General features: G+C 39.0%; 4 protein-coding genes across 6 annotated transcripts; 1 reads left to right on the top strand and 3 right to left on the bottom strand.

The window, feature by feature from the left end:
- Positions 1 to 2,203: 2,203 nt before the first annotated feature.
- LOC117304630 (heparan sulfate glucosamine 3-O-sulfotransferase 1-like) lies at positions 2,204 to 5,669 on the bottom strand. Its single transcript, XM_033789178.1, has 2 exons — positions 4,727 to 5,669; positions 2,204 to 3,604 (listed from the first exon to the last, which is right to left on the bottom strand). The coding sequence occupies exon 2, from the start codon at positions 3,537 to 3,539 to the stop codon at positions 2,421 to 2,423; it is 1,119 nt and encodes a 372-aa protein (XP_033645069.1). The 5' UTR covers positions 3,540 to 3,604; positions 4,727 to 5,669; the 3' UTR covers positions 2,204 to 2,420.
- Positions 5,670 to 5,911: 242 nt separating this feature from the next.
- LOC117304628 (phosphotriesterase-related protein-like) lies at positions 5,912 to 10,995 on the bottom strand. Its single transcript, XM_033789174.1, has 8 exons — positions 10,279 to 10,995; positions 10,024 to 10,085; positions 9,647 to 9,812; positions 8,755 to 8,936; positions 8,302 to 8,457; positions 7,235 to 7,399; positions 6,762 to 6,979; positions 5,912 to 6,351 (listed from the first exon to the last, which is right to left on the bottom strand). Exons 2-8 carry the CDS (start codon positions 10,055 to 10,057, stop codon positions 6,214 to 6,216), a joined length of 1,059 nt encoding a protein of 352 aa, XP_033645065.1. The 5' UTR covers positions 10,058 to 10,085; positions 10,279 to 10,995; the 3' UTR covers positions 5,912 to 6,213.
- Positions 10,996 to 11,971: 976 nt separating this feature from the next.
- Positions 11,972 to 18,604, bottom strand: LOC117304629 (ethylmalonyl-CoA decarboxylase-like). Of its 2 annotated transcripts, none has more exons than XM_033789175.1 (3): positions 18,482 to 18,604; positions 14,461 to 14,816; positions 11,972 to 14,324 (listed from the first exon to the last, which is right to left on the bottom strand). In XM_033789175.1, the coding sequence occupies exons 2-3, from the start codon at positions 14,765 to 14,767 to the stop codon at positions 13,645 to 13,647; spliced, it is 987 nt and encodes a 328-aa protein (XP_033645066.1). In that variant the 5' UTR covers positions 14,768 to 14,816; positions 18,482 to 18,604; the 3' UTR covers positions 11,972 to 13,644. The 2 variants fall into 2 exon arrangements, with proteins under 2 accessions (XP_033645066.1, XP_033645067.1); XM_033789176.1 differs by lacking the exon at positions 18,482 to 18,604 and adding an exon at positions 15,082 to 15,307.
- Positions 18,605 to 18,898: 294 nt separating this feature from the next.
- Positions 18,899 to 22,545, top strand: LOC117304626 (replication protein A 32 kDa subunit-B-like). Of its 2 annotated transcripts, none has more exons than XM_033789173.1 (8): positions 18,899 to 19,047; positions 19,864 to 19,970; positions 20,378 to 20,479; positions 20,672 to 20,785; positions 21,022 to 21,222; positions 21,588 to 21,698; positions 21,873 to 21,967; positions 22,401 to 22,545. In XM_033789173.1, the coding sequence occupies exons 1-8, from the start codon at positions 19,029 to 19,031 to the stop codon at positions 22,480 to 22,482; spliced, it is 831 nt and encodes a 276-aa protein (XP_033645064.1). In that variant the 5' UTR covers positions 18,899 to 19,028; the 3' UTR covers positions 22,483 to 22,545. The 2 variants fall into 2 exon arrangements, with proteins under 2 accessions (XP_033645064.1, XP_033645063.1); XM_033789172.1 differs by having other exon boundaries at positions 18,900 to 19,047; positions 21,585 to 21,698.
- Positions 22,546 to 24,535: the final 1,990 nt, after the last annotated feature.

Here is a 24,535-nt window from a genome sequence, read left to right as displayed (position 1 = left end):
TCTACAACATAAATAATGGACCATTCAACATCAACAATTGTAAAAAAATAAACATCAGTTATTTCAGAGTGTTAATAAACAAAACCGCCATTATTTACAATAACCATATCGTGGATTTTCTTAACGGCAGTGCACACTAGTGGTAATTACTCAAAATAATTATTATCATAATACCTTTCTTGGTTACTAGTAACGGGGAGAGGTTGATAGTATAAAACATTGTGAGAAACAGCTCCCTCTGAAGTGACTTAGTTTTCAAGAAAAAAGTAATTTTCCAAGAATTTGATTTCGAGACCTCAGATTTGGAATTTGAAGTCTCACATCAAGCATCTGAAAGCACACGAATTCGTGTGACCATGGTGCAGCTAGGATGATTTTTCTTTCATTAATATCTCACAACTTCGATGACCGATTGAGCTCAAGTTTTTAACAGGTTTATTGTTTTATGCATATGTTGAGATACACCATCTGTGAAGACTAGTTTTTGACAACTACCAATAGTGTCCAGAGTCTTTAAGGTGCATGTTTGCACTTTTGTGCTGTAATAACAGAAAATAAGACTGGGATCAGATTGAAAGGTATAAACTCAACATAATTGTTATAATTCCACAAATCTTTGAGGAAAAACAACCTCCAAGTTTAGGAAAGACCCACCTGATGTTAAAAATAACTAGACCTTAAAGCCTGGTTCATACTTCCTGCTAATGCTTCATGCGATCCGAATTTGGTTGCGTCACAAAGGGAAAGGGAGCCCGTACTGATTATGTCGCTTCGCATTCGCAATCGCAGGAAGTATACACCTGGCTTGAGTCTATTACTGTACAGAACAACCGGCTTTACCAATTGTCACTTTTTAGAGAATGAGTCATTAGTCTAACTCTATTGACTTTGTATTAGTACAAAACTAAAAAAGAAGAAACTAAACTACAAAAGTATTAACCTTTGAGTGAGGGTACATGTGTACCTTTGGTAATTACTGCAAAAAATAATGACTATAAAAAGTAAACTTAGTGAAGACTACTTGAGAGTTGTTGATGTTATAAAACATGGCAAACACTGGTTCTACTCGGAATCAATATTTGTCAAAAGATGATTACACATGGTGCTACCGCAAACCTCACCCAATTATAAAACAATAGAGAGGTTTCGCAAGTGTACGGATACACATACAGAAACCGTCAAACGATGATTACACATGGTGCTACCGCAAACCTCACCCGATTATAAAACAATAGAGAGGTTTCGCAAGTGTACGGATACACATACAGAAACCGTCAAAAGATGATTACACATGGTGCTACCGCAAACCTCACCCGATTATAAAACAATAGAGAGGTTTCGCAAGTGTACCGATACACATACAGAAACCGATACGTCGACAGTTTGTGTGTTCACATGACGCGTATCCGCTACCATCGTATTTTGCACACACGTTAGCAACGGATACATGAGCTCATACACGTCATATAAAAACGTATACTGTTTTGCCGACTTTAAGTTGTCTTTTTGTCCTGGACCAAACACATTTCCCACGAAATTGATTTCACTGGTACTGTGCTTGATATAGATAGAAAATTGTTGGTTAAAAGCAAAACAATGCTAAAATGCAGTGTATATAACACGGGTCTGTATAGGTCATGCTTGTCGGGAAAAAACACTCAGGATGAATGCGAGCGCACTCATCACTATAGTTTGCGAAACAAAATCCAACACGCGGCTGGCGTGAACGGATACGGTTATCATATCCGTATCTGTATCTGCTGCCGCACGCTTGCGAAACCTCTCTATTGTTAGAAACAACCCACTTGAAGGTTTTAAATTTTTAATTTTAGAGAAAGAGGTCATTTATTTTGTGAAAAAAGGTTTGCTGGATCAGAAATGATCTAGCAAGACCAGAATCAAAATGGGAAAAAAATTCCTGAGAAAAAGTATTTAACTGTTTTAATTTGAATGATAATTGCACTAAGAATATATACGAGTTCCAAGATTATCTTGTCTGTCTTTTAGGGTAGTAAAGAGTTTGGATACTATTAGTACGACACAAACACAAATGTCCACAGATTAACATTGAACATTAGCCTGCGTTTGAGTCAAAATAGTCAACCATTAACAGGCCTGTATGCTTTTAAGAAAGGGCACCAAGGCATTTCTCCTTAGTAAAGGGCACCATATGAGGAAAATTGTAAATTTCTGGAGTATTTCAAGGGCACCAAAGCAATGACCAGGGGGCATGGAGGCAATCGCCTCAAGTATCAGCAACCAATTTCACAAAACACCACTGCGCAAGTCCACTTCGGAACCTTTGCGCCATAAACGTTGCGCAAGTGGACATACGCAGTTGCGTAAAGTTTTGTGAAATCGGCTGCTGGCCTACTTTAGTTCACCATGATGCACACTCAAACTTGCTCTAATTGGTCATTCTAAGGCCAGTCAAAACGCTGATTAATTGTCTTGAAAAACTTTTCATTGTAAGGCCGGAAATAATCCTGAAGCTTCTTCATAAGTTCAGGGGAGACGTAAGGATGCTCCCGCCCCTTATTGGAGTTCAAACATTTAGTGTTAAACTCGGAAGCCATGCAGTAGAAACCACGCGTGGCATTGAAGTATATCATGTCCGATGAGATGACATCTCTCATTCCGAGAAACTTCTCCACCGCTTTCAACTCTGGAAGCGGGTTGCTTATTAGTTTATCTCCGTCTACGAAGTGCATTTGACTTAGCGGGAAATACTTTAGCCAGTTCAGGACATGCTTAACGTAAATGCTGATCTGTACTGCTTTATAAGAGGATCTTATTTGATTGCCGTCAAGTACAGCACTCTCAAATGTTGCCTTACTCAGCCATGAAGTGGATTTCTCTTTCAGTTGAGTATAGTCTGAAATAACACGAGTTGTTGGCTCTCGGACGATCACAAGTAATTTAGTGTTTTTGTTCATTTTGTAAACCAGCTCAGGAACTTCTGGCGCAATAATGTAGCCAGGAGTTTTCTCGATGGTGATTTGGTCAGGAGTTGACGGCTTCATCTGGTTTTGATACCATTGCAGACCTTTCTTATAGTTTTTGTCGAAGAAGTGGACTTCGGGTCCACATGCTGCAATCTGTGGATGGGTCTCAAGCATTTCTAAGAGCGCTCTCGTACCGCATTTCCGGACGCCTATAATGATCGCCTGTGGTAGTCTTTGCGCTTTTCCACCGGTGGCAAGCTCTATGCGTATCTCTTTTGATGGTTTAGGGGGTTTCGATGCCTTTTTCATTTTGATTTGCCGCTGTATATTTTCTGCTTTCGCACCACTAATTTTCCTGGGCATGCTTTTCTTCGGCTTGCCATTTTCCGTCCAGAAAGTTACTCCGTCCTCGTTCTCATTGGGTATAACTGGCCCATTTGTGTCGCTAGTGACGAAATGATGAAAGGTTCTTGCTGCACACAGCAATCCATGAAATTGCTTTGAGTACGACAACCGGCCAACAATTGTCAACATAAGAAACACCGCCAGGAGGAGTAGAAATGCTTTCTGTTTCTTGCTCCAAGTAGCTGCCATGGTTACACGGTTTAATGAGATTCAATTGGTCAATCAATTCTGCTGCATGTTTACAACAATTTTGTCTGTTGAGAAAGAAAACAAATCCAGTATTACTTGTCTGTACAATTTGTACTGTTGTTAGTATTTTTTATTATTTTATCTTCCAGTACGCGCTAATCCACCGATCAGCAGCTCGAACTACTAGGGGGATAAAAACATGCTACGACCTCTGTTTTATATCCTAATTCCTCTGTTTCTATTACACAGTGCGTATAGTGAAATGTTATTTTGTCACGCTCCGTATACGGACAGTGAAAAAATTACATTCTAAACTTTGTGCACGTGAAATAACGCTAAACTTTGCACGTTGCAAGTGAGACTGGCAGATTCGGCCTCGTTGGATATGGGACGCAGAAGCGCTATATTTTTCCGTATTCCACTCGCGCTTGTCCACACGTAATTCAAGCCTGGATGTAAAACACTACTAGAAAGCAAGTAAGATTGATTACTACACATTTTGAAAAAAAAGTAGTACGGTCTCCCGGATATAACTTTCTGTATGGCGCCACCACTTTTTCACTCATTTTTACAAAAAGGGAATATCTCATTGAGGTATACTGAGGATAATTTGTTAAACTATTTAAAACTTAATATTGAAATTGAATGAAAAAGTGATGGCGCCATACAGAAACTGGAAAAGTTTCTGTATAGGCCTATGGCGCCACTAGACCCAGTGACTGGGGCGGGTGCTAGACTAGATTCCTTTTTTCAAAATTTTGACAATAATATTAAAATATTTGTCAACATTTTCGATTAATAAAAAAAAGACTAAATAAAAAGTCTAATTACCTCAATCAATGAGATAGCATACCATAGGGCCTAAAAATGAGTGAAAAGTGGTGGCGCCATTAAGGAAAGTTCCTATAAACTTTTCCCCTCAATTTATGAGGCTCCAATTTATTAAATTTTTCGGACCGAGTTCATTTTGGACCGAGTTGACCCAATTAACCGTCTACCCATGCATATTATATGATGAAATTGCATATGTCGAGTTGGCTCGTCGTCAGAATTTTGTAATGTTTTTAATTTCAGCCCTTCTGTATACTTTCAAAATGTAATAACACAACTATGGGCCAAGTATGTTTCATCCAGTATGCATTTATTCAAAAATAATTTCACATAATTAAAGATATAAACAAAATTACCGTTATTTGTTTGTTTAGAGAAGATCCTCTCTCACGCCTACGCCTAGCTGTTTCCCTTCATCTTTTTCTTGCTTTTCCAAGATTGAATCCAACCGACAACAGAGGGCGCTATTGTCAATCAGTGCGCTTTTATATTTTATGCACAATAAAAAAAGGGCATGAGAGCCATCTGTTTTGCAATTCCACTAGTTTGCCTTTGATTTGCCTCAAAACAAAACCGTTTATTATAGGATTTAAGATTGCAAGAGGGTGAGCAGGATTAGCAGGCCCAAAGTGTCCCATTCTTTTTTTGCAGGTGGATTTCAGAGTCTGAATATCGACCATTGAGGAATAGATTGCTCAGTCTACCTCCATGGTCAGAGGTTCACAATTTCATTAGGATGATTTGGGGATTTCCTTCAACATTTCCATTATTTTCTTGGTTTAAGTTCCTCGGGAGTTCTTTCGAGTGGATGCACATTTTTTTTCCTGTGGTAACTGCAGTTCTATTTTGTTTTGTTTTGGCTTATACGAGAACGGCGTTAGATTTTAGCATAATAAAAGGCACTAGGAGTGATGACTTTGGTTTCAACAAAAATTGCAAAAATTATGATAGGCCTATGTTTGTTTAATTGAAAGTTTTTTAACGGGTTAGAGAGGGAGCTGGGCAAATAAGGCACATGGACCGTCGGAAGCCCGCACAATCAGGGCCCAACTTCATGGGTAGACCAGGGAGGAAGAAATCTTCCTCTGGTCAGTAACTGGGGCGTTGTACTCTTTTTTTTCGAAATGTTGACATTCTTGGTCGTCGAGCGAAAATGTTCGAAAAAAGGAGTACAAGCAGCACCCCAGTTACTGGGTCTACTTCATGGGTTGCCTCTTCCACCGACCTGCGCTTGATCACCATTCTCCGCTTGCACACATCAAGTTAGCGCCCATTCTTTGGTAAGCAGGGCCAGATGACCGAGCAGAATTATTCAAATTGTGCATCAAGCCCCCCCCCCCCCTCCCCTGGTTATGTGACCCAACACTTGATTATGATCTTTGGTGAGACCAGAATAACTTTGTGAAAGCCTTGGCGTGCAAGATAACTGTTTCTCCACCGATGTTGGATGGTGAGGGGAGTGGAGTTGTTTGAAAACTCATTTTGTTCCGATCGTGGGCCTACCGAAACTTCTTTAAAAGTATAATAGTCATTATTTTGCTCACTTCAGTTTCTCCATGATGAAAGCGCTTGCAAACCCGTTAACAAATCTAGACTTATTAGGAATTATTTATAACAAGTGTCACACACAGAGACAAACAAATGATGATAAAATAATAAAAAATATAACTCATTACTTTATTCAGTCTAAAGTTCCTCCTGGCAGACAGAAACCCTATAGGGGAGAGGGAACCCGCAATCGTGTGACAAGGGTATTATGTTTTTTTTCCATTATTACATCGCAATTTCGACGACCAATTTGAGTTCAAAAAGCTGAGGCGCAGCTCTGCTCATAAAATCATGTTTATTTTGTGAATGTCAACCACGTCTGTGGATTCGTCTCAACGAATTTCTTGATGACGTCTTTTGATAAACCTCTGGTCTCCATCTTTGGAAGGACATAAAGCATGATGTGTGATAAGCCAAATCCACCGTACTTCATCTGCAAGAATAAAGGAAAGAGTCGTTGAGAATATATACTGGACACTTATTACTAACAATAATTCTCATCATAAAAACTTAGCATTGCATGGTGAGGTATTAATTGTGTATCATACTTGCCAGGTAGAGTTTTGCTATTTTTATTCGGAGTAGATTTTATCGGATTGTACGAAGACTTCTCAGTACTGAAGAAAATAAAGACTTACAGGGTAACGAGCACTGGAGAGCTGCTGTTGATAGTATGAAACATTAAGAGAAACGGCTCCCAAACGTAGTTTCAGAAAGCGGTGTGCTTCAAACAAGTAAGTTTTTATTGCCAGTAATTTTTTTAGAGTGATTCGTAACTTCCATTAAAAATTGATTTGTTTAATATTTTGATATAAACATTTAAAACATCATCTTTAAATTTACCATTTGATGCTTGGCGTGCAGATCGTGAGAGAGGAGAATCCTGTCTTCAAATCCTTCTTGTACAAGGTGTCTTATGGTCTGGATCCTCTGGGCATCATTTAAGAAGTCCACATCCTCGGCAAACTGGCAGTTGCCCTTCTCGGAACCGAAGAAGTCAAATTCTAGATAGGTGCCATGCCTTGCAAATTCCAAGACTTCCTCCCGTGAAAGATAACCCACTTTGTTGAAAGACAAAGAAAAATTAGATTTAGTGTTGTGGATATTTTGAAAGAGTATTATCATGAATTATTTAATTGTAAAGAAAAGAAAAAAACGAAACATTTTTTTGACTGGTAACCCATTTTGTTCATCAATGTGATGTGCTTCGAAAAAAAACCCCACATTTTTCGTTCACTAAAATCTGAGTTTTAACTGAGGGTCGATCGAGCCATACTATTGCATCAGTATAGTGATTTGTTGCCCTGTATGGTTACCATCAAGATGATCCATGACAACGTTCTCCATCTTTGCTCCAGCTTCTTGTAAGACCCTCACTGCCTCATCCGGTCCATTTGCATTCATTGCTGGATGAATAGTGAGGGGACACCCAAGCTCAGAGTGGACGTTAGCCGCGGCCCGAAGAACTTTCTTTTCATTAGCTGCAAGGGAATTGGAAAGACAATAAGTACAACTTGTCTCCTGACGCTGGCTAGAGCAAGCTAGTCGAAACGTTGAGTTGATACATTAGAACACATTCCGCGGTGGTAAACTTAAAGGCAGTCCATGGACACTATTGGTAATTACTCAAAATAATTATTAACATAAAACTTTACTTGTAATGATTAATGGGGAGAGGTTGATGGTATAAAACATTGTGAGAAACTGCTCCCTCTGAAGAGACATAGTTTTCGAGAGAGAAGTATTTTTCCACGAATTTGATTTCGAAACCTCAAGTTTAGAATTTGGGGTCTCGAAATCAACCATCTAAAAGCACACAACTTCGTGTGACAAGATTTTTTCTTCTTTCATTATTATCTCTCAACTTCGACGACCGATTGAGCTCAAATTTTCACAGGTTTGTTATTTCATGTATATGTTGAGATACACCAAGTGAGAAGACTGATCTTTGACAATTACCAATAGTGTCCACTGCGTTTAATAATAAATACTATAGTCCCGGCTGATTTTTTACCTTCACAGGTCATGTTTACTCTTTGCTTTTGTTTTAATATTAATAATTGTCAAAAATTTTCAGTCTGTCGTCAATGTGAGTACGGATATTGTTTCATTGAATTGAATTGAAGTGAAGGACATTAATAATGTAAATATATATTTAATACTGGGTGAGTTCGTTTAGCTTCCCTGGGTCGACCCCGGTGTGTGGCGGTTTTTTTTCCAGGACGAACGTGGGTTATTATCTGCACACGTTTGTCCTGGAAAAAAACACGCCACACACCGGGGTCGACCCAGGGAAGCTAAACGAACGCACCCTATAATAATGCAAATTGCTTGTTTTCTCTGATCTGTGAATATCTTTTTGCTCGCGCTCATTTGCACCAACCTTCAATGGGCCAGGAGCACCCGAGCTCTCCGAGGACCCCGCACCGTCCAGCGCTCCCATCTGCCCCTTCAAGTATTTCAGAAGTAAACATCAACTCCACATCCTCCTGCGTCATTCTGTCTAGCTCTGGTGGATGCGTGTCTGCTGTGTAGTAACCTTAGAAAGAAAGAAAAAACAGTTAGCCAATACATTCAGATATTTATTTTGGTCATCGAAGTTGACCAAAAAAAAAAAAAAATACTTTTGTTGCACAGTTACAGATGCTTGAGGCCTGAAGTGTTTTGTTATTTGAGAGAGAAATCACCTCTACAAAAAGAAAAGAAAAAAAAAAGTTAGAGAGCCGTTTCTCACAATGTGTTATGCTCTATACCAAATACGTTTTTATGCTGGCAATTATTTCGAGTAACCATAGTGTCCAGTGCCTTTAAAGACAATGCCATTGATAAACCTCACCTGTCCCTGAGACGATATGCAAATCAGTAGCTTCTGAATATTCAATGAGTTTCCCGACGTTTCGGTCCAACCCGTGAATCGTTAACTCCACCACCGATTGGCAGCCATTTTCTTTCAAATAATGAAGCTCTTCTATAATGGCGTCGTCGTCATCCAGCTTCATATTCTCCAACTTGCTGTACCTGGTGAAAATTAAGCATTTTTGTTTTGTTTTTAATTAGTCTCTCTTCCTTGGCTTAAGTTTCTTTCAACACTGGCAGACGCGCTGGATATAGCTGTAGCCGAAGTTGCCTAGAATCGGCACGTGGCCATAATGACGTCACAAGTGCCTTGAGTACCTTGTTTGGTAGATACGTGCGCTATTATAAGACTTCGATAGTGGTTTGTTACAACACCGCGGGTCAAAGTCTATGGTTATTTTTGTTAGGTCCCTAATCATGGAGGTCGGTTTAAGTTTAACGGTCCTGACAACTTCGAACAATGCAATCAGCTTGTGTCAACAGGCAATGAAATGTAATCCATTCTGGGTTCATCATTGAGTCAGATGGTTTCCCAGGGTAAGAGCAAACTTCTCTACTCTTTACAAATTTAACATCTCCAAAACGCCGATTCACGAGAGATGCATGCTTGCACCAGGGAGGTATAAATAGAAACACAACAATGATAGAGCAGAACATTAATAAACCAAAAGGTTACCAGGCAACCATGCCACCAGTGTACAATTTTGTCTGGTGTTCTAGGCTGCTCATCATTCTGCTTAGCAGATTTAGAGAAACATTTACAGTTAATTATCTCTCTTAGAAATCATGATGGGCCCAAGCACAACATGACGGTTGATATGAATGGCTATAAATAATGGACTTTTCTTCGTGGTTAAAAAGAGGAATCTTACGGATTTTGGTTAAGCCAGTGTAGATTGTTCACTGTGGTGATGGGAAATGCAGCCATCCTGTGTCCATCTGGTGTCTTCGGCTTCTCGTAGAAACACGTGAAGTCTGCGTACAGGTGCTCATGGCTCATGGTGCATCCTAACTCATGTGGTTCGATCGGTCCACAAACTAAGCGGAAAAAAGGAGCACAAATGAGTCTTGTAAAATGAATGGTTGCGTTGGATATTGTGGTACGGTGTAGGCCTACCCCTCCTTTTATGAATAAGGTATTGATGATTATTTAGTTCTCTTTAGAACTTCGCTCAATATTATTGTCGTGTCAAGTATCGATTCTAATAACTGGACATGTGAGTAGTTGTAGACCTTTTCAATTGCTTACCTGTGAGTATCTTTCCTTGTAAATCATCGGACATCTTTGTTGGTTTCACTAGTTGTTCCTTTCTGCGTAAAAAAAAAAAATAAAAATATTTAGAGGGTTTGTATGACCCTGAAATGAATGGATAAAAAGGTATGTGGTAAGAAGAACAGCAGATTTGGATAGTAAAATGCATTTTGAGAAACAACACGTAGAAAACTTGCCTAAAAGGTTATGCAAAAAAAATATCGCTAAATTTAGGCAGAAGTAAAAATTTACCTTGAACTGAAGCGATTAGAACTTGGCAGTTGCTGACACAAGACTTTCTCTCTATATTATTCTCTCTATATCTAGTGGTTCTGGAAAGAAGTGGTTGCAATCGGTCACAACTCGACGTTTCGATCACTATGCTTTGTTGGTCTGCAAGAGACTGGTTATTCGCTTGTTGCTGTCGCTTTGCCCGAATGTGTTCCTGGTATGGGTTACTGATGCCGTTATGTTCATTACAATCTCCTTCATAACTTCCATCATAAAACGATGCACAAAAGATTTGTCTATGCTGGAGAGTTAAGCCCATAAATAAATAGAGCCACCCGTTAGTAAAATACACATCGTGTTCTAACTCAAGCGTTAGATCATGAAAACGCCCATGTAATGCGATTGTTAAATTCTGGTTAAATCTGGTCACCACCTGATCTGCACATCATGAGGTCACACTTCGGGCAAACATACAGAGGACTATAGTCTAGGATCACCAGCAATGTGGACAAATTTGATTGATAGTAATTTTAATTTTATACAATTTCGACCGACAGTACTTGCTTGTTTTCAATTTCTATTTCCATTATACGTTGAATTAAATTCCTGTTATTCAAGCGTTAATGTTAATAAAAGTACACAATAGACACGAATGAATGCGTATGTAAAAAAAAAAAAAAAGTTTTTCCGAGACAAGGTTGCCCTACCTCGATGGTTGACGAGGATAACCATAAATTTACATATCGTCGTGTGCCCGGCAAAAGGACGTAAGGGAAAGTTCCCGGCAGAAGGACGTAAGCAATTTATGTTAAAATTTGTGTTTCAAGAATTATGAGCGGGAAAGTTTGGTAAATTTGTTGCCATGCAAAAGTCATTCTAGAAAGGTTAAATTCTGCATGGGGAATGGGGAAACATGTCTTCAGGGTAATTCTAGCAAAAGAACAAACAAAAATGACATATTTTTCATGTCAGGAGCCATTTTGTTGCTTACGTCCTTTTGTTACTGGGACGAACTACTTTATGTTCCCGGCAAAAGGGCGTAAGGCCTTACGCCCTTTTGCCGGGCACACGACGATATAATGGCCTTACGACAACCGGCTCATACCGGCTCAGCCTTTCTCGCCGGAATTCTTCGAAATATAAAGGCTTATCTGACGTAATTCGTCTGGCAAAATTTATCTGAAGGATCATGTTATATCATAATCAAAGCATGGAGGAATATTCCTCCATGATCAAAGTAAGGGCACCCAAAGTGAACTGAGTGCACCGCATGGCCTTGTACATTAATGTGTCATTACGTCACGACATAGTGTTATAATGCTTGTATATGTTAACAATGTGCATTAAATTTCGAAAGACTGTTAGTGACAGCTATACTGTGGGGTGAGAAAACGCAGAAGGCTTTGTATAAAACTGCTTAAGACCTCGGACCGCCCAGTGCCACCATTTCAGTTCAAAAGCTCATTCATTTTGAAAATGAGGAAGAAACCGTAGGCTTTGTAGCAAGGATTCGTTTATGAATACTTAAATTTGGCAGTCAGTACTGTTTATTTGTCTATTTATTTACCAGACATGAACTTTTTATTTTATTTGTATACTTGCAGCACATTTACAAAATAATGAGAATGAAACCTATATAAAAAACATGGCGCACACAGCTATTAAAGTACTTTTTTTTGTCTGCCGACCATGCACTTCTTACAAAGTTAATACATTTTGTTTGTCACATTTTTAATCTTCCATTTTGCATTTTCAAGAATACATCAGCGCTTTGAAACAGTGTTAAAGCGCTTTATAAATGCATTCAAGTTAAGTTAAGTTAAGTTACATTACACACACTGTCATTCTCTTTTCTTCAACATTTAATTTGTCTCCACTAATTATTAGAGTATTTACATATTCACAATATAGGTGATAGGCACTCCAACACAAATATTTACCAACATTGTTTGCAATAAGAGACACCAATCGCCAAGCCTATAGAAACCTAGATCTAAACATTGGTCTTCAATGCCAAACAAATGAATTCCGTTATACAGCTCAGCAAAATGCTACATGCTTCAGTAGCTGTTTCAAAATCATCATATTGCTACTTAGCATTTAGTGTGGAATAACCAAGTTCAGTTTAAATATTTTGCAATGCAAAATTAGTCGACAAATTCGTTAAATTTGACGTAAGATATCACTTTATGTGTAAAAGCAGAAAAAGAAGAAAAAACCCAGTTGTGTTATCATTTCAAATCAAAACCAAATTTTCAGTAGTTTTAAACACATTGCTTTCATATTTCATTTTCAGCTGATCATTGTCACCGATTCAATTAAAAAACTTCAATATCAAAGCACAATTTGTTTTTATCATTAACTAATAGTAAATGAACTATGATGAAATATGGCGCAGGCCAAATACTTCACGGAGACAACGAAGGTGAATGCATCAATGCCCACTGGTCGTTGCCTTGGTGCCCTTGACATATGCTCCAGTAGAAACTTACAATGTCCTCAAAGGGTGCCCTTGAGCACGGAGAAAATGCATTGGTGCCCTTGCCCTTTCAAACACAAAGTATACAAGCCTGATGGCATAAAAAGGAAAGTGACCGAAAACAAAAGAAGGGCAAAGATGTGAAAGGAGCTTCCAAAATGCAGCACTTGCCCTTTGCCATTGACTCGACAATGGCTTCCCCTTATTCAAAAAGAATTGTTGGCAAATTATCCTTCTTTTCATAAACAATTCAAAGATATCATCTTATTTAGTTCTATTGGTACAGTTAATTCTTCTGACTTGCTTGATTCTGTTTTTAGTAAGCATAAAGAAATAGTTCTCATTTCACAGAAACTGCTTAGCTTATAATTGCACCTGTGACAACAAACAATGATTGATTTCAGAAACTCTTCATATTATTTTCAGATGCTGGTTAAGGTGTTATGATAATTTTAATCAGAATTCAAAGCTTACATTTATGAATATTCTCCGTCATCCAGGTAAATATATTAGTGAAATTTGTATAATCAAGAGAACTGGACTAGTCAAGTTGTCTAGATTATAAATTTGTTCAATACAATTAAACGCTTATCTACCACAGGACTAACTGTACAATCCTCTTACTATTATTAATCTTTCAAACTGGCATGATATTTTACGCTTTAATGAATGCGGATGCGAAGCAAACATCAATGTCACAAGTTCCCAACAAATAACTTGCTACAGTCGAGCTGTGCATGCTCAGTTCTTGCGAGTCATGTAATTTTTTTAATTTTGCTTCGCACTGCATTCGCAAAAGTATGAACTGGGCTTAAGGTAAGATGAACATCATGCCCATTTAAATAAAAGTCTAAACAGAGAAAAAAAGCACCCCAATAAAATCTCACTTATGTACACTAAATATTTCTTCATTTTTTGGAGAGTGATTTTGCAAGAGCTGCATTATTTGCCGGACCTCTCCATAAACCACCGAAGACATCTTTCTCCTTGGATAACGCCTGATCTTGAGGTAATTGTGAAGCCGCTGTAACCACAGTCTTAATGGATTGAACCACCTCCACTGGTTCTGAGATGTACTTATCCAACCAGGTAGTTGCTTGTTTCAAGATGTCCCCTCCCGGTATCACATCGTCCACGAGATTCAGTCTGACAGCTTCCTCTGCGTTCACGACCTCAGCACCCGCCATTAATCTCAGAGCTTTCTGTGGACCGATGAGATTCACCAGTCTGGTGCCACCGCCCCACCCAGGTGACAACCCCATCTTGGTGTGGATGAACTGAATCTTGGACGACGGCGTCATGAGGCGGAAGTCGCAGGCCGTGGTGATCTCGGCACCTCCACCGATGGCATTACCGCTGACTGCAGCTGCACTGATTAACGGGAGTCGCTGAAGCCTAGAGAGGATGTTCTGCATGTAGAGACACATCATCACGCCGGCCTGCGGGTTGCTGAGGGCTTGGGCTGTTTTCAAATCGGCACCGGCGCAGAAATGCTTGCCTTCTGGGTCACCGTACAGTATCAGGGCTTTGCCTTTGTGCCATTTCTCTAACTCTGCTACCATGTCGGATAGCTCAACCATCATACTTCCTAAATCGGACAAATATAAACAGCTATGATCAAAACTTGCGATATACAATTTGATCACAGTTTTTCTGATTTTTCTAAGGGCAAGACATTATTAGAAATCAGACTATCATACTTGAGAGATGCAAATTAACCGTACCTGTGATAGCATTGGCACTTGACGGATTACTAATAGTAATTGTAGCTATTCCAGATTCTTGATCCTTCTCGAGATAGAGGTTGCCTCCGTTCAACTCCTTCAGGTTCAGTCGTTCAACCTGCTCGTTAAAGACCTCGATGGGTACAAACTCGTTGGCGTGGGCGGTGTTCCTTCGCTCATCCATGTAACGACTGTTGGCCGTCTCGCTGAGTTGGATACCGGATGAGTCGCTCTGATGGTGGATGTGTCGTCTCGCAGGGCCCATGAGGGCGACAAAGGAGCGCATACTGAGCACTCTGGCACTCATGATGGCAGATTGATGAACTTGAGATATCCGCTTGATAAATGTTATCTACCTATGTAAATGAGAAAATAGAATTAGCTGTTACAAACAACTTACCAACCACAAGGACTGATGTATAAATGCCAAAAATAGTTAATGGTCTGACGTTTCGACATCTAGCAGAGTCTTTCTCAAAGGTTAAATGACGACACAAAAAACATTAACAGTGAGTGAAATATTAAACAACTTTTAAGTTAGCTCAAATCGTAATCTAAGCCAACTCTCTTCCTACACTTCTCCTATAGATATGCTATACATCTGGAGAAACAAAAACTTACAACTGCCAAATAATCTCCAACAAGCTCAAATCCAAACCGAAGCAATTACACTTCTCCCATCCTATGGATGTAAACAAACTGGCTAGGCCTTCTTTCTGAGAATGAACGTGGGTGTTTTGTTTGTACTGCACAGCTCCAAGGTTTGTAGCTGAACTTGAATCAGCCGTTCATCTATGCTTTTAGTTTTACGTCATACTCGACCCAGAAACCTGCTGGGCAGTGTCTAGGTTGATTACACCATAGAGTAAGGACACACCAGCATACTGGTTGACGTAGACGTTCGTGAGCACGGCCTCGCAAGCTTGATCTAATAATAAGAATTAGACTTTCGAGCGTAACTGAAATGATGTCAAGGCCAGCATTGCTATGTTTTGGTCAACACTGAATGTATAATGTAGGTCACTTTATTAGGTTGCGATTAAAATAAAAGACCCGCCCAAATACATTGTGTCCAGAAATAATAAATAATAAATATTAAATTTGTTTATCTACATGTATGTCAAATTTTACTCTGGTTTTCTGGTTATATGGCACTTGAATTGCTTCCGACTGACACCAGATTATAATTACGCCTTTATTTGAATAAATTATTGCGATTACGTTTGTTTCTTCTAATACTAGAATGTAAGTTAAGTATGGTTGCCTACCAGTAACCCCCCCCCCCCATTTCATCACCCATACACACACCCCCAAGAATGACCTTCATGTCTTTGTTCAATTTATAAAGTCCTTGGTTTGCATAAACCATGCATAAACACACACACTGGCCAACAAAAACAAGATTGCATCATCTTTTGCTACTAGTTTCTACATCAGCAGCAGCACCACACACAAAGTCTTGCCATTTATAAATGTCAGCTGTATACATTAATAATTACTGCCTGTCTCAACCTGACACTGGGGGCGCATTTTTTTAACATTCTATGTTTGACTGTTCCAGTTCAGGTAGAGTTTAGGCCTCAGAGTAGGGTTGCATCATCTTGGCAGTGAGGCAAGGAGCCCCAAGGTTTTGAACAAATGACATCCAACAGACGTCATGAATGAATGATTGAATGAATTTGAATAACTGTGTTGATCCTATGGCATTCAACGTATAAACTGATTTATTAGAGTAATAATAATGATGAAATCCATTAACTGTTACCAATACACTACATTGTATTGCAATTAGGTTTTTGGCTGTTCATTTTTAGTGAGAAAAAATTAGTCAATTCAAAATCAACAGGAAAGAGATCAAGCTTCCCAAATAAGCTCTTCCACCTTTTAAAGTAATTTCGTCAAATTTTAAACAATTTTAATCACAATTTTATTTGTTCTTCAAGTTAAAATGCATTGATTGAAAACAGTGTATTTTTGGGTTTTTTCGACCAATGACACCACACTTTCTGCACCACAAAGGATCATAGAATATTATTTGTACCCTTTAAAAAAAAATTAATTTTTTTTAAATTTATTTTTTATTAAACTTATAAAATGATTTTTTTTGTCTTTTTGAGAACTTCAGAAAAATTGTGGAATACAAATTATCTGGAGAGCTTTTGGTAATAGATTTGACACAAATCTTATATGCCATATATCAGATAACAATAGAAAAAAGAAAAACGTAAATTGGTTTTACAACATTGGCAGTTGCGTCAACAAAGCTAGGATACAGAAAGGAAACCATCTGTTTTGGAACACGCAGTTCATGCATGGCTGGTCCTTAATAATAGACTATGGGTGGTTTAAAGTTACAAGAAAAAGAGTTAATGGATGGAAATTTACATCGGGGATAAAGAATATTAAATTTGGTTTTACCCTTGTGTGACAGCACTGTAAACTCGGTTCTTTACAGAGTTCTATGAAAAAATCACAGGCATATTACTCGGGTGGGATTTAAACCCACGGCCTTTAAAATTCTACTAGAGCAGTGTCTTTCAACCAAAAGGGCTTAGAGTAAAAACAAACTGAATGGCCTCACACTTCCACCCTCTCAGTAGTCATTATCTCAATTACTAAAATGGTAGCACACCTGTTTTTAGTGTGAGTTAAGTTGACATTTAAAATGACAACTCACACAAACCCCTTATAGGATACTGGTTTTAAAACACAAGCAGTGGAAATACTTTTTGGTGAGGAAAAACAAGCTTCAGAAAAAGGAAGGCTGCTGGCTGGATTCTAAAAAAACTTGACTTTGTAAATAATCCCTCCATTTTATAAATGAAAAGTTGCTGGTACCTTAAACGGATGGTTGACAGATGTTTGCTTATAATAATAGGCCTATTGCCTTGAGGGCAAGTTTCATTTTCGGAAACAGCTTAAAATAATGGTCAACGTAAACAAATTATTTCAATTGAAATAAAAACACTAACAAAATTCACATTATATAGATCCACTTATTCTTGAAAAACAAAGAACTCATGAGAAATTTAAGGGATTCAAGAAGTTCACAGTCACAGGCAGACCTTATCTTCAACCATTCCTCCATCAGTTCATGCCTATAGAGCAAGGGTGGAGACTCCCTACTCTATGCACCTACTACATGGTCTATGGTCCATAGTTCAATCAAAAACTTGGGAGTAAATGCAAAAATCAAGTAAAATTCTGCAATAAAAATTGTAAAAAAATTGTCAGTACGTATGGTACATTTTGTTACTACTGTACAATACAATTACAAATAAATCAAAATTAAATTGAATTAAATTAAATTCAACTTGGAATATATTGTACAATTAAAACAATTTAAAAACAGGGTAGTGTAGGCAGACAAACAAGTAAAACTGAAAAAGATAAAATATACAGATTTGAAACCAGGCGTTGAAATTATGATAAACAGAAGGCTACACAAAAACGTTTTTAAAATCTATTGTCATTGACATAAAAAAATATTAAAATATTGAAAAATGGGAAGTCCTGTTATATTATTAATGTAGATGAATATAACATTTTACCCATTCCAACAAAAACTCTTGGAAAAGTTTCCGTATGGCGCCACCACTTTTTCATCCGATATGAAATAATATAGTATATTATTTACCTCAATGATCTTTTTGTAAAAATGAGTGAAAAAGTGGTGGCGCCATACGGAAAGTTATCCACAAAGACAATAGCAATTATATTTTAGTTCAATCCTGGTGTGTGTAAAAATACGGAAAATGATTTAACGCATGGGGCCGTAAAGCGAGCCCAACCTTCCCTTTCTGGTTTCTTCAGTCGTTGATTACCCGGCCCGCCCATGGATTACGTGTTCTCTGTGCACAAACTAACGGCGCCAGTTAGATCCATAATAGAAATTCGGTCACGCATTCAGCACGTGCACTTGTTTACATCGCACGATTTACCAAAACAATCCTGCGGACCTAGCTAGTTACATAGCTCATTATTTCTCGTTTTTACGGCAGTAATCGTACTTTTAACTTACCTCTTGGCAGTTGCAAAAGCTGTGAGGAACTCTGTTCAGATACTGGCAATGCTTACTAGAACTGGTTGGAAGTAAAAATGAATTTTTAACTTTGTTTATGATGTGTGAGCCTTGACCTCATTCCGATCGCGATTATATTAAAAAAAATGTGTCGTGCCTTAAAAACATTGTCTACGTGTAGTTGATGTGGGATGGATGGGGTTAATAAGCCGACCGTTTTCAACTTTTGTCAACTTTCATATTAAAAGCTTTGGAATAAATTATTGATCTTATGGACTGATATAACTAACCTCATTATTTTGTGTGATTTTGAATTGCAAAATGTTTGTGTTTTAGTACATTTTCAGCAGTAAGTGTCCGTTCTAAATATGCAAATTTCAAAGAGCTCTTCTAACGGGGGCTGTGATTGGATGATTGGTCCGGACATGGCGCGCCATATTGCTGAACCCCGCGAACTCAAACTGCGTTGTGTCCGTAGAGATCGTGGAAAGGCTTACGTTAAAATTCATCTTTATCATCCATTGTTCTAGAGAAATCTGAGAAGAAAATGTGGAACAACCAAGGAGGTAATTTTGTATGCATATTATCTATTCGGTGGATAAATCACTATTTTTAATTGGAGAAAAACATGTGGGAACTTTATGGTGTTTTCAAACAACGTTTTGTTAAGTGGGCCAATTTCCGGACAATAGAGGGTATTGTTTTTAATTGAAATGTCAGTCAGACAGTACCATTGAAATGTCATTATCGTCACTGTTTGTGATCATGGTAGGGTCGTTGTTTGTTTTCTGAAGTATGCTTTGTTTAATTGAAGCATGCTGGGTTGCTAAACTTCTGTGTGTGTTTTTTTGGTGTTTTTTGTGTGTGCAAAATCTTGTTTGATATTTGAATGAAAATTGAAATGATTATCTGCTGTCGTCATGGCTGTGCTGAGGCCTGTGTCACTGTCAGTGTGTCAGTCATGGATGTGCCTGTGTGCTGCTGTGCTAGCCCTAAATAACGGCCTCCTTTCGGTGGACACTACCTACTGTCTACATACATTTGATTCTACTAGTAATACTAATAAACGGAGCTGTCTCCCCATATTTTTTGTTCTCACTACCATGAGGCATGACTACGCCCCAATGATCTTTCCTTAGGCTTTACTTAAGTTTAGCAAACTCTAAATAATAAATACGGCTACGCCATCATTAGAACATGCCGTACAGGTGACAGGGTGACAATGACATCTTCCAAGTTCCGCGGTGGACTTGACAGCACTCAGTCAGCAGCAGAACACAATTCACTCGTCGCAAAGCAAAGCAAAGACAAAGGCCCGAGTTCGTATAGGTAGCGGAAGACGACTGTACTAAGTCTTTTTTTTCTTGAAACTTCCCACACAGGTGGTTTCTCAGACCAAGGTCAGAGCAGTCAGGGCGGTGGTTACTATCAATCACAAGGAGGTAATGCAGGACAGTTGAGTTCACCATCTACTGGCGGAGGAACTAAGGTACATACATGGCTTTTACTTGACACCCGAGTCCCCCTCCCGCTCTCTCCACCTTCAGCTATCCCATGTCTAAGCCCGGGCGACTAGTGAAATTTATTACTCCACTAGCCGTGCCTCAAATAGTCGCGACTTAACTGAGCTATAAAAGCACAAACCCAACTACTAATTTTGGTTACCACTACAGACTAAGGTAACCCGTGCCATGTGTATACAAAGAGTTACTGCAAAGGTTTGTTAGATTTCAGATCTAACTTTACGAGCCTGTGTATGGCTGCCTCCCACTTAATTTCCCTCACAAATTTGTTCCTCTGAAACGGCGCTATAAAATTTGAAACTGTGACTGAAACAATAAATGTTTCAGTGTCATTATTTATTACTTTTTTTTTTTTTACTTTTCTTTTGTTTAGGGTAAAAGAGTTCAGAATCTCATTCCTTGTACCATCGCACAAATCCTTCAAGCAACACAGATTGATGATCACTTCAAAATCGGAGAGGTGGAGATATATCAGGTAAAAGGCCATTGTTTTTTGTGTCCTTATTTTTTAACGTTCTTGACCCGCTGGCCAGCGTCCAGAGATCCTACTGTCCTGTGTTTTCCCGAAGGCAGTTTTCTAGAAACTTGAGCCCTGGACTATCCTCTGATATTTTCTCAGTTGTGCATTGTGTACTTGAACCTTACCTTTTGACCCTTGACCTTACAGGTGTCAGTCGTTGGGCTAATTCGAAGTGTGGAGATGGCGGCAACCAACATACTTTACAAAGTAGACGATAGGACAGGTCCCGTATTGGACGTCAGACAATGGGTAGAAAGTGATGTGAGTACAATGGTGATATTGGAAGGAAGGGGGTAGAAAACTGTAGTAATCGGTCTGGTTTATTTTTGGTAATGACTGGCAATACAAATTATAATTACTGGCAATATAAACTTACTTAGTACGAGGTTCAGTTAAGGAACAACATAGCCTGTAAAATTGCTTCACAATATCATGGTCGTTTGTTACATTTGAGCGAATATTAGTGGATAACAATGTTTCTTGTTTATACTTCAAAGGAAAACGCAGAAGAACAGGTTCAGCCGAATGTACTCGGTGAGAACACCTACGTCAAAGTAATTGGAAACATCCGGACGTTCGGCGGGAAGAGGAGCATCGCACCGTTCAAGATCAAACCAATCACAGACATGAATGATCTGACACTACACATGCTGGAGACGGTTCACACACACATGCTTCTGACTAAGAGGAAACACTCGGTAAGACGGACAAGAACAAACCCCTTCGAAGTTCAAAATCTGAATCTGAAATATTTAGGTGTGATCCCTGGTTACACGGCAGTTAACAGTCGTATGGCTTCTGACTGGCACCCTTGAACAAAGATATTGACAAAATCTGGAGATCGTCAACATAGGGCTGGATAGCTCAGTTGGTAGAGCGCCGGCATGTTAATCCAGAGGTCGTTGGTTCGAATCCCACTCTATTAAAATTGTCTTTGTTCAAACCAAAACCATCTGAAATATCACACCAAACTTATTGAGCAATGAATTACTTGAGCCCCAGACCTAACCCAATTTTGACATCATAAATCTAAAGGTTTGTTTCGATGTTTGTTTCATAGCAGGCGAACGGTGATTTTGGAGGCAGTATGACACCGGCAAAGGGCGGAATGGGAAGCACCTCTGGTTACATTTCTGCCGCTCCATCGAATGGACTTAACGACACACAATCACAGGTAAATAATATATGTGTCTTCTTATATGGAGTGCATATCCGTCTCTCAGTGACGCTCAAGGCGCTTTAACATACAGTGTTTTCCTACAAGGTATGTGAGATCGCGTTTGAATTATAAGACCTACTCCTCTCGACCATGACACGCTGATAATCATGGTTTCTTTTTTATGTTTAGGTTCATAAACTCATCACAGAATGTAACGACGACCAAGGAGTAAGCGTCAACTACCTAGCGTCCAGCATGAAGCGAGTTTCTCAAGATAAAATCAGGTTAGTAGGACTGGAGGATAAACCTCCATTACTACATTTAGGATTTTAAACTGTTCTTGAATAGACGGTATTGAATATGACGTCACCATTCAAAGACCTGCCGTACCACATGGCGCCTGAGAGCGTGTGCGTGTGCCGTAGAAATCAAACCGGGAACGCTGCGTGCTTCTTTGATGTACGCACTAAGAGGCGCATACGGTTTGCCCTACAATATGGCGATTTTCATAGCAACAAAGGGGTTAGTCAATACGGTCTACATGCCAAGTGAGTTTGAAAGTGTCACAGTTTCAGGGAGTTCCAAAAGTGCATCAAAGACAAGAATGTTTGTGAGACATCAGTGACAGTCCAAGCCTATCGAAGGCAGCTCGAGTCGTATGTCTTGTATCGTGGTCCTCATTTTTTTCTCTCTTTTCTCTTGTTTTCTTTTATACAGAGAAGCACTCGAGTTTCTTAGCAACGAGGGACATATTTACTCAACGATAGATGATGATCACTATAAGTCAACGGACAGCTAAATATCTGAGTGAGCAATACGTGATGAACCTTGATGATCGGGTTGGGGAGGGGAAAAATCTTAGGGTGGGGGAAACCTTGGACTAGGGAGGGGGAAAACCTTTAACTAGGGAGGGGGAAAACCTTGGGGAGGAGGGGGAACCTTGGGGGAGGAGGGGGAAACCTTGGGGGAGGAGGGGGAACCTTGGACTAAGGGAGGGGGAAACCTTTGACCAAGGAGGGGGTAAACCTTTGACCAAGGAGGGGGAAAACCTTTGACCAAGGAGGGGGACCTTCGGATTGTTAGAGGGGCACCCCTGGTATGAAGTGGGGAGGACCTGGGATATTTCAGTGTGACTCGAGTATTAGATGCCATTTTTCCAATTGTAAATATACCTGCTTCTCTGAGCTGTTTTTAAAAGCAAAAGAATTGCTTAGAACAGAAAAATCTCGAGGGAAACTGGTTACCGAGTAATGTATACCAAATAGGACTGGTCCCACAGAGGTTTTGACTTAATAGCATAACGGCAACATAGTAAAAAATACCGTACAAATTAAAAGGTATACTTTCCCTTTGGAGTTGGAGTCAGAGTAAAAGAAATTTCCACTGTCACAATGACTCTGTCTATTAAGAAAAGTAAAGAAATGAAACTGAATCCGAATTTAAGTCCCTCTTTAAACTAAACTTGCCGACAGAAGTGGATTTTTTTTAATGCTGGTTGGTTGAAACAGACAGGATGGAAATATACTCTCAAAAACAGTGTTGTAATTAGCTTTTGTTCTGTTTTCAAAATTTAGGTAAAAATCACGTTTACTTATCTAAGTTTTAGATAATCAGTTTGTTTCTGCATTGGATGGTTTCTTTGAAAAGCTCGTATAAAATCCAACACATTTTTCTTCTCATGCACATTATGTATTTACTCAGCGAGGAAAATTTGTTAAAAAATATTTATATCAGTTCAAACTTCAGCTTATCTTTTTTTTTTTAGAAACCAAAAATATATAAACATATGTTTTGTTACAAGCATGTATCCAAACTTTTCTGTTATCATGCAAGGTATTCTTCCTTCTTAAAAGTTTGATTTCTGTTTTTTGGCCCTCAGAAAAAAACCTGCAAAGTTGTTATAAAAAAGCCTATAGGCCTAGTACCATTCGTACACAATAAAAAAATTCCCATTTTTTTCTAAGGGCCAAATATCATGTTAATAGGCTTTTTTTATATGATCAAATCATGTAATCATTGTATGTGCCTTTTTCAGAATAAATACAGTCAGTGTTTTTTGAAACAACACTAGTTTGTTTGAGTTCTTTCATTTTTGAGTATTTTAGGACTGATGATCAATCCTTTGGTTCTTTTTCCAGGCAAAATGAATGTTGTAAAAAAAAAAAAGTCATCCAATTCAACGTACAGCTCATTCAATTTCGATTGAATTTCGATTGAATAAAAAGGTCCAAAACTGGATCCATATCTTAGGAGGTATATTGGAATAATGGCATTTCAGCCTTTTGATATTAATAATTAATTTGGGGGGCTAATCATCCTTACTCGCAGCTAAGAGCTGAATTGCGAAGGACGCGGCTACAACGTGTTCGAGAAGCAGGCATGCAAGGGAGCCTCTGGCTGCCAGCCACATCAACCCATTATGACCACGGAGCACAGCCAAGATCGAAAGTGTTTGATTTTTCCCGAGGGAGGATAACCGGATGGACTGGAAAACCCTTGTGGCACAGCAGAGAACCAACTCGACTCACATAATATGGCCCCGGCCGGGAATCGAACAAGGGTGAGAGGCGAGTGCTTTACGCACCTGCCAACCATGCCACCACGCCAACCATGCCACCATTTAACCATGATAACCCCCCTATGATTGATAGATTTCAAGGGGCTTCTAGGAAGAGTATCCTAAGCGCTAGAGAAGGAGATTAAATAGCAGGATATATTTAAATCTGGAGAAAATAACATCAAATTTTCTTCATCATGCAGACATAAAAAGTCTGAATTCAGATAAAAGTTTTGGGTTGGGCTGAGGCTGGGTTAGGGTTAGAATTGTGATGATCTGGAACACAATTATATCA

Source organism: Asterias rubens, chromosome 21 (assembly GCF_902459465.1).
Source record: "Asterias rubens chromosome 21, eAstRub1.3, whole genome shotgun sequence".
NCBI lineage: Eukaryota > Metazoa > Echinodermata > Asteroidea > Forcipulatida > Asteriidae > Asterias > Asterias rubens.
Note: the sequence above shows the minus strand (reverse complement) of the source record. Positions and strands in the feature narration are given on the sequence as shown.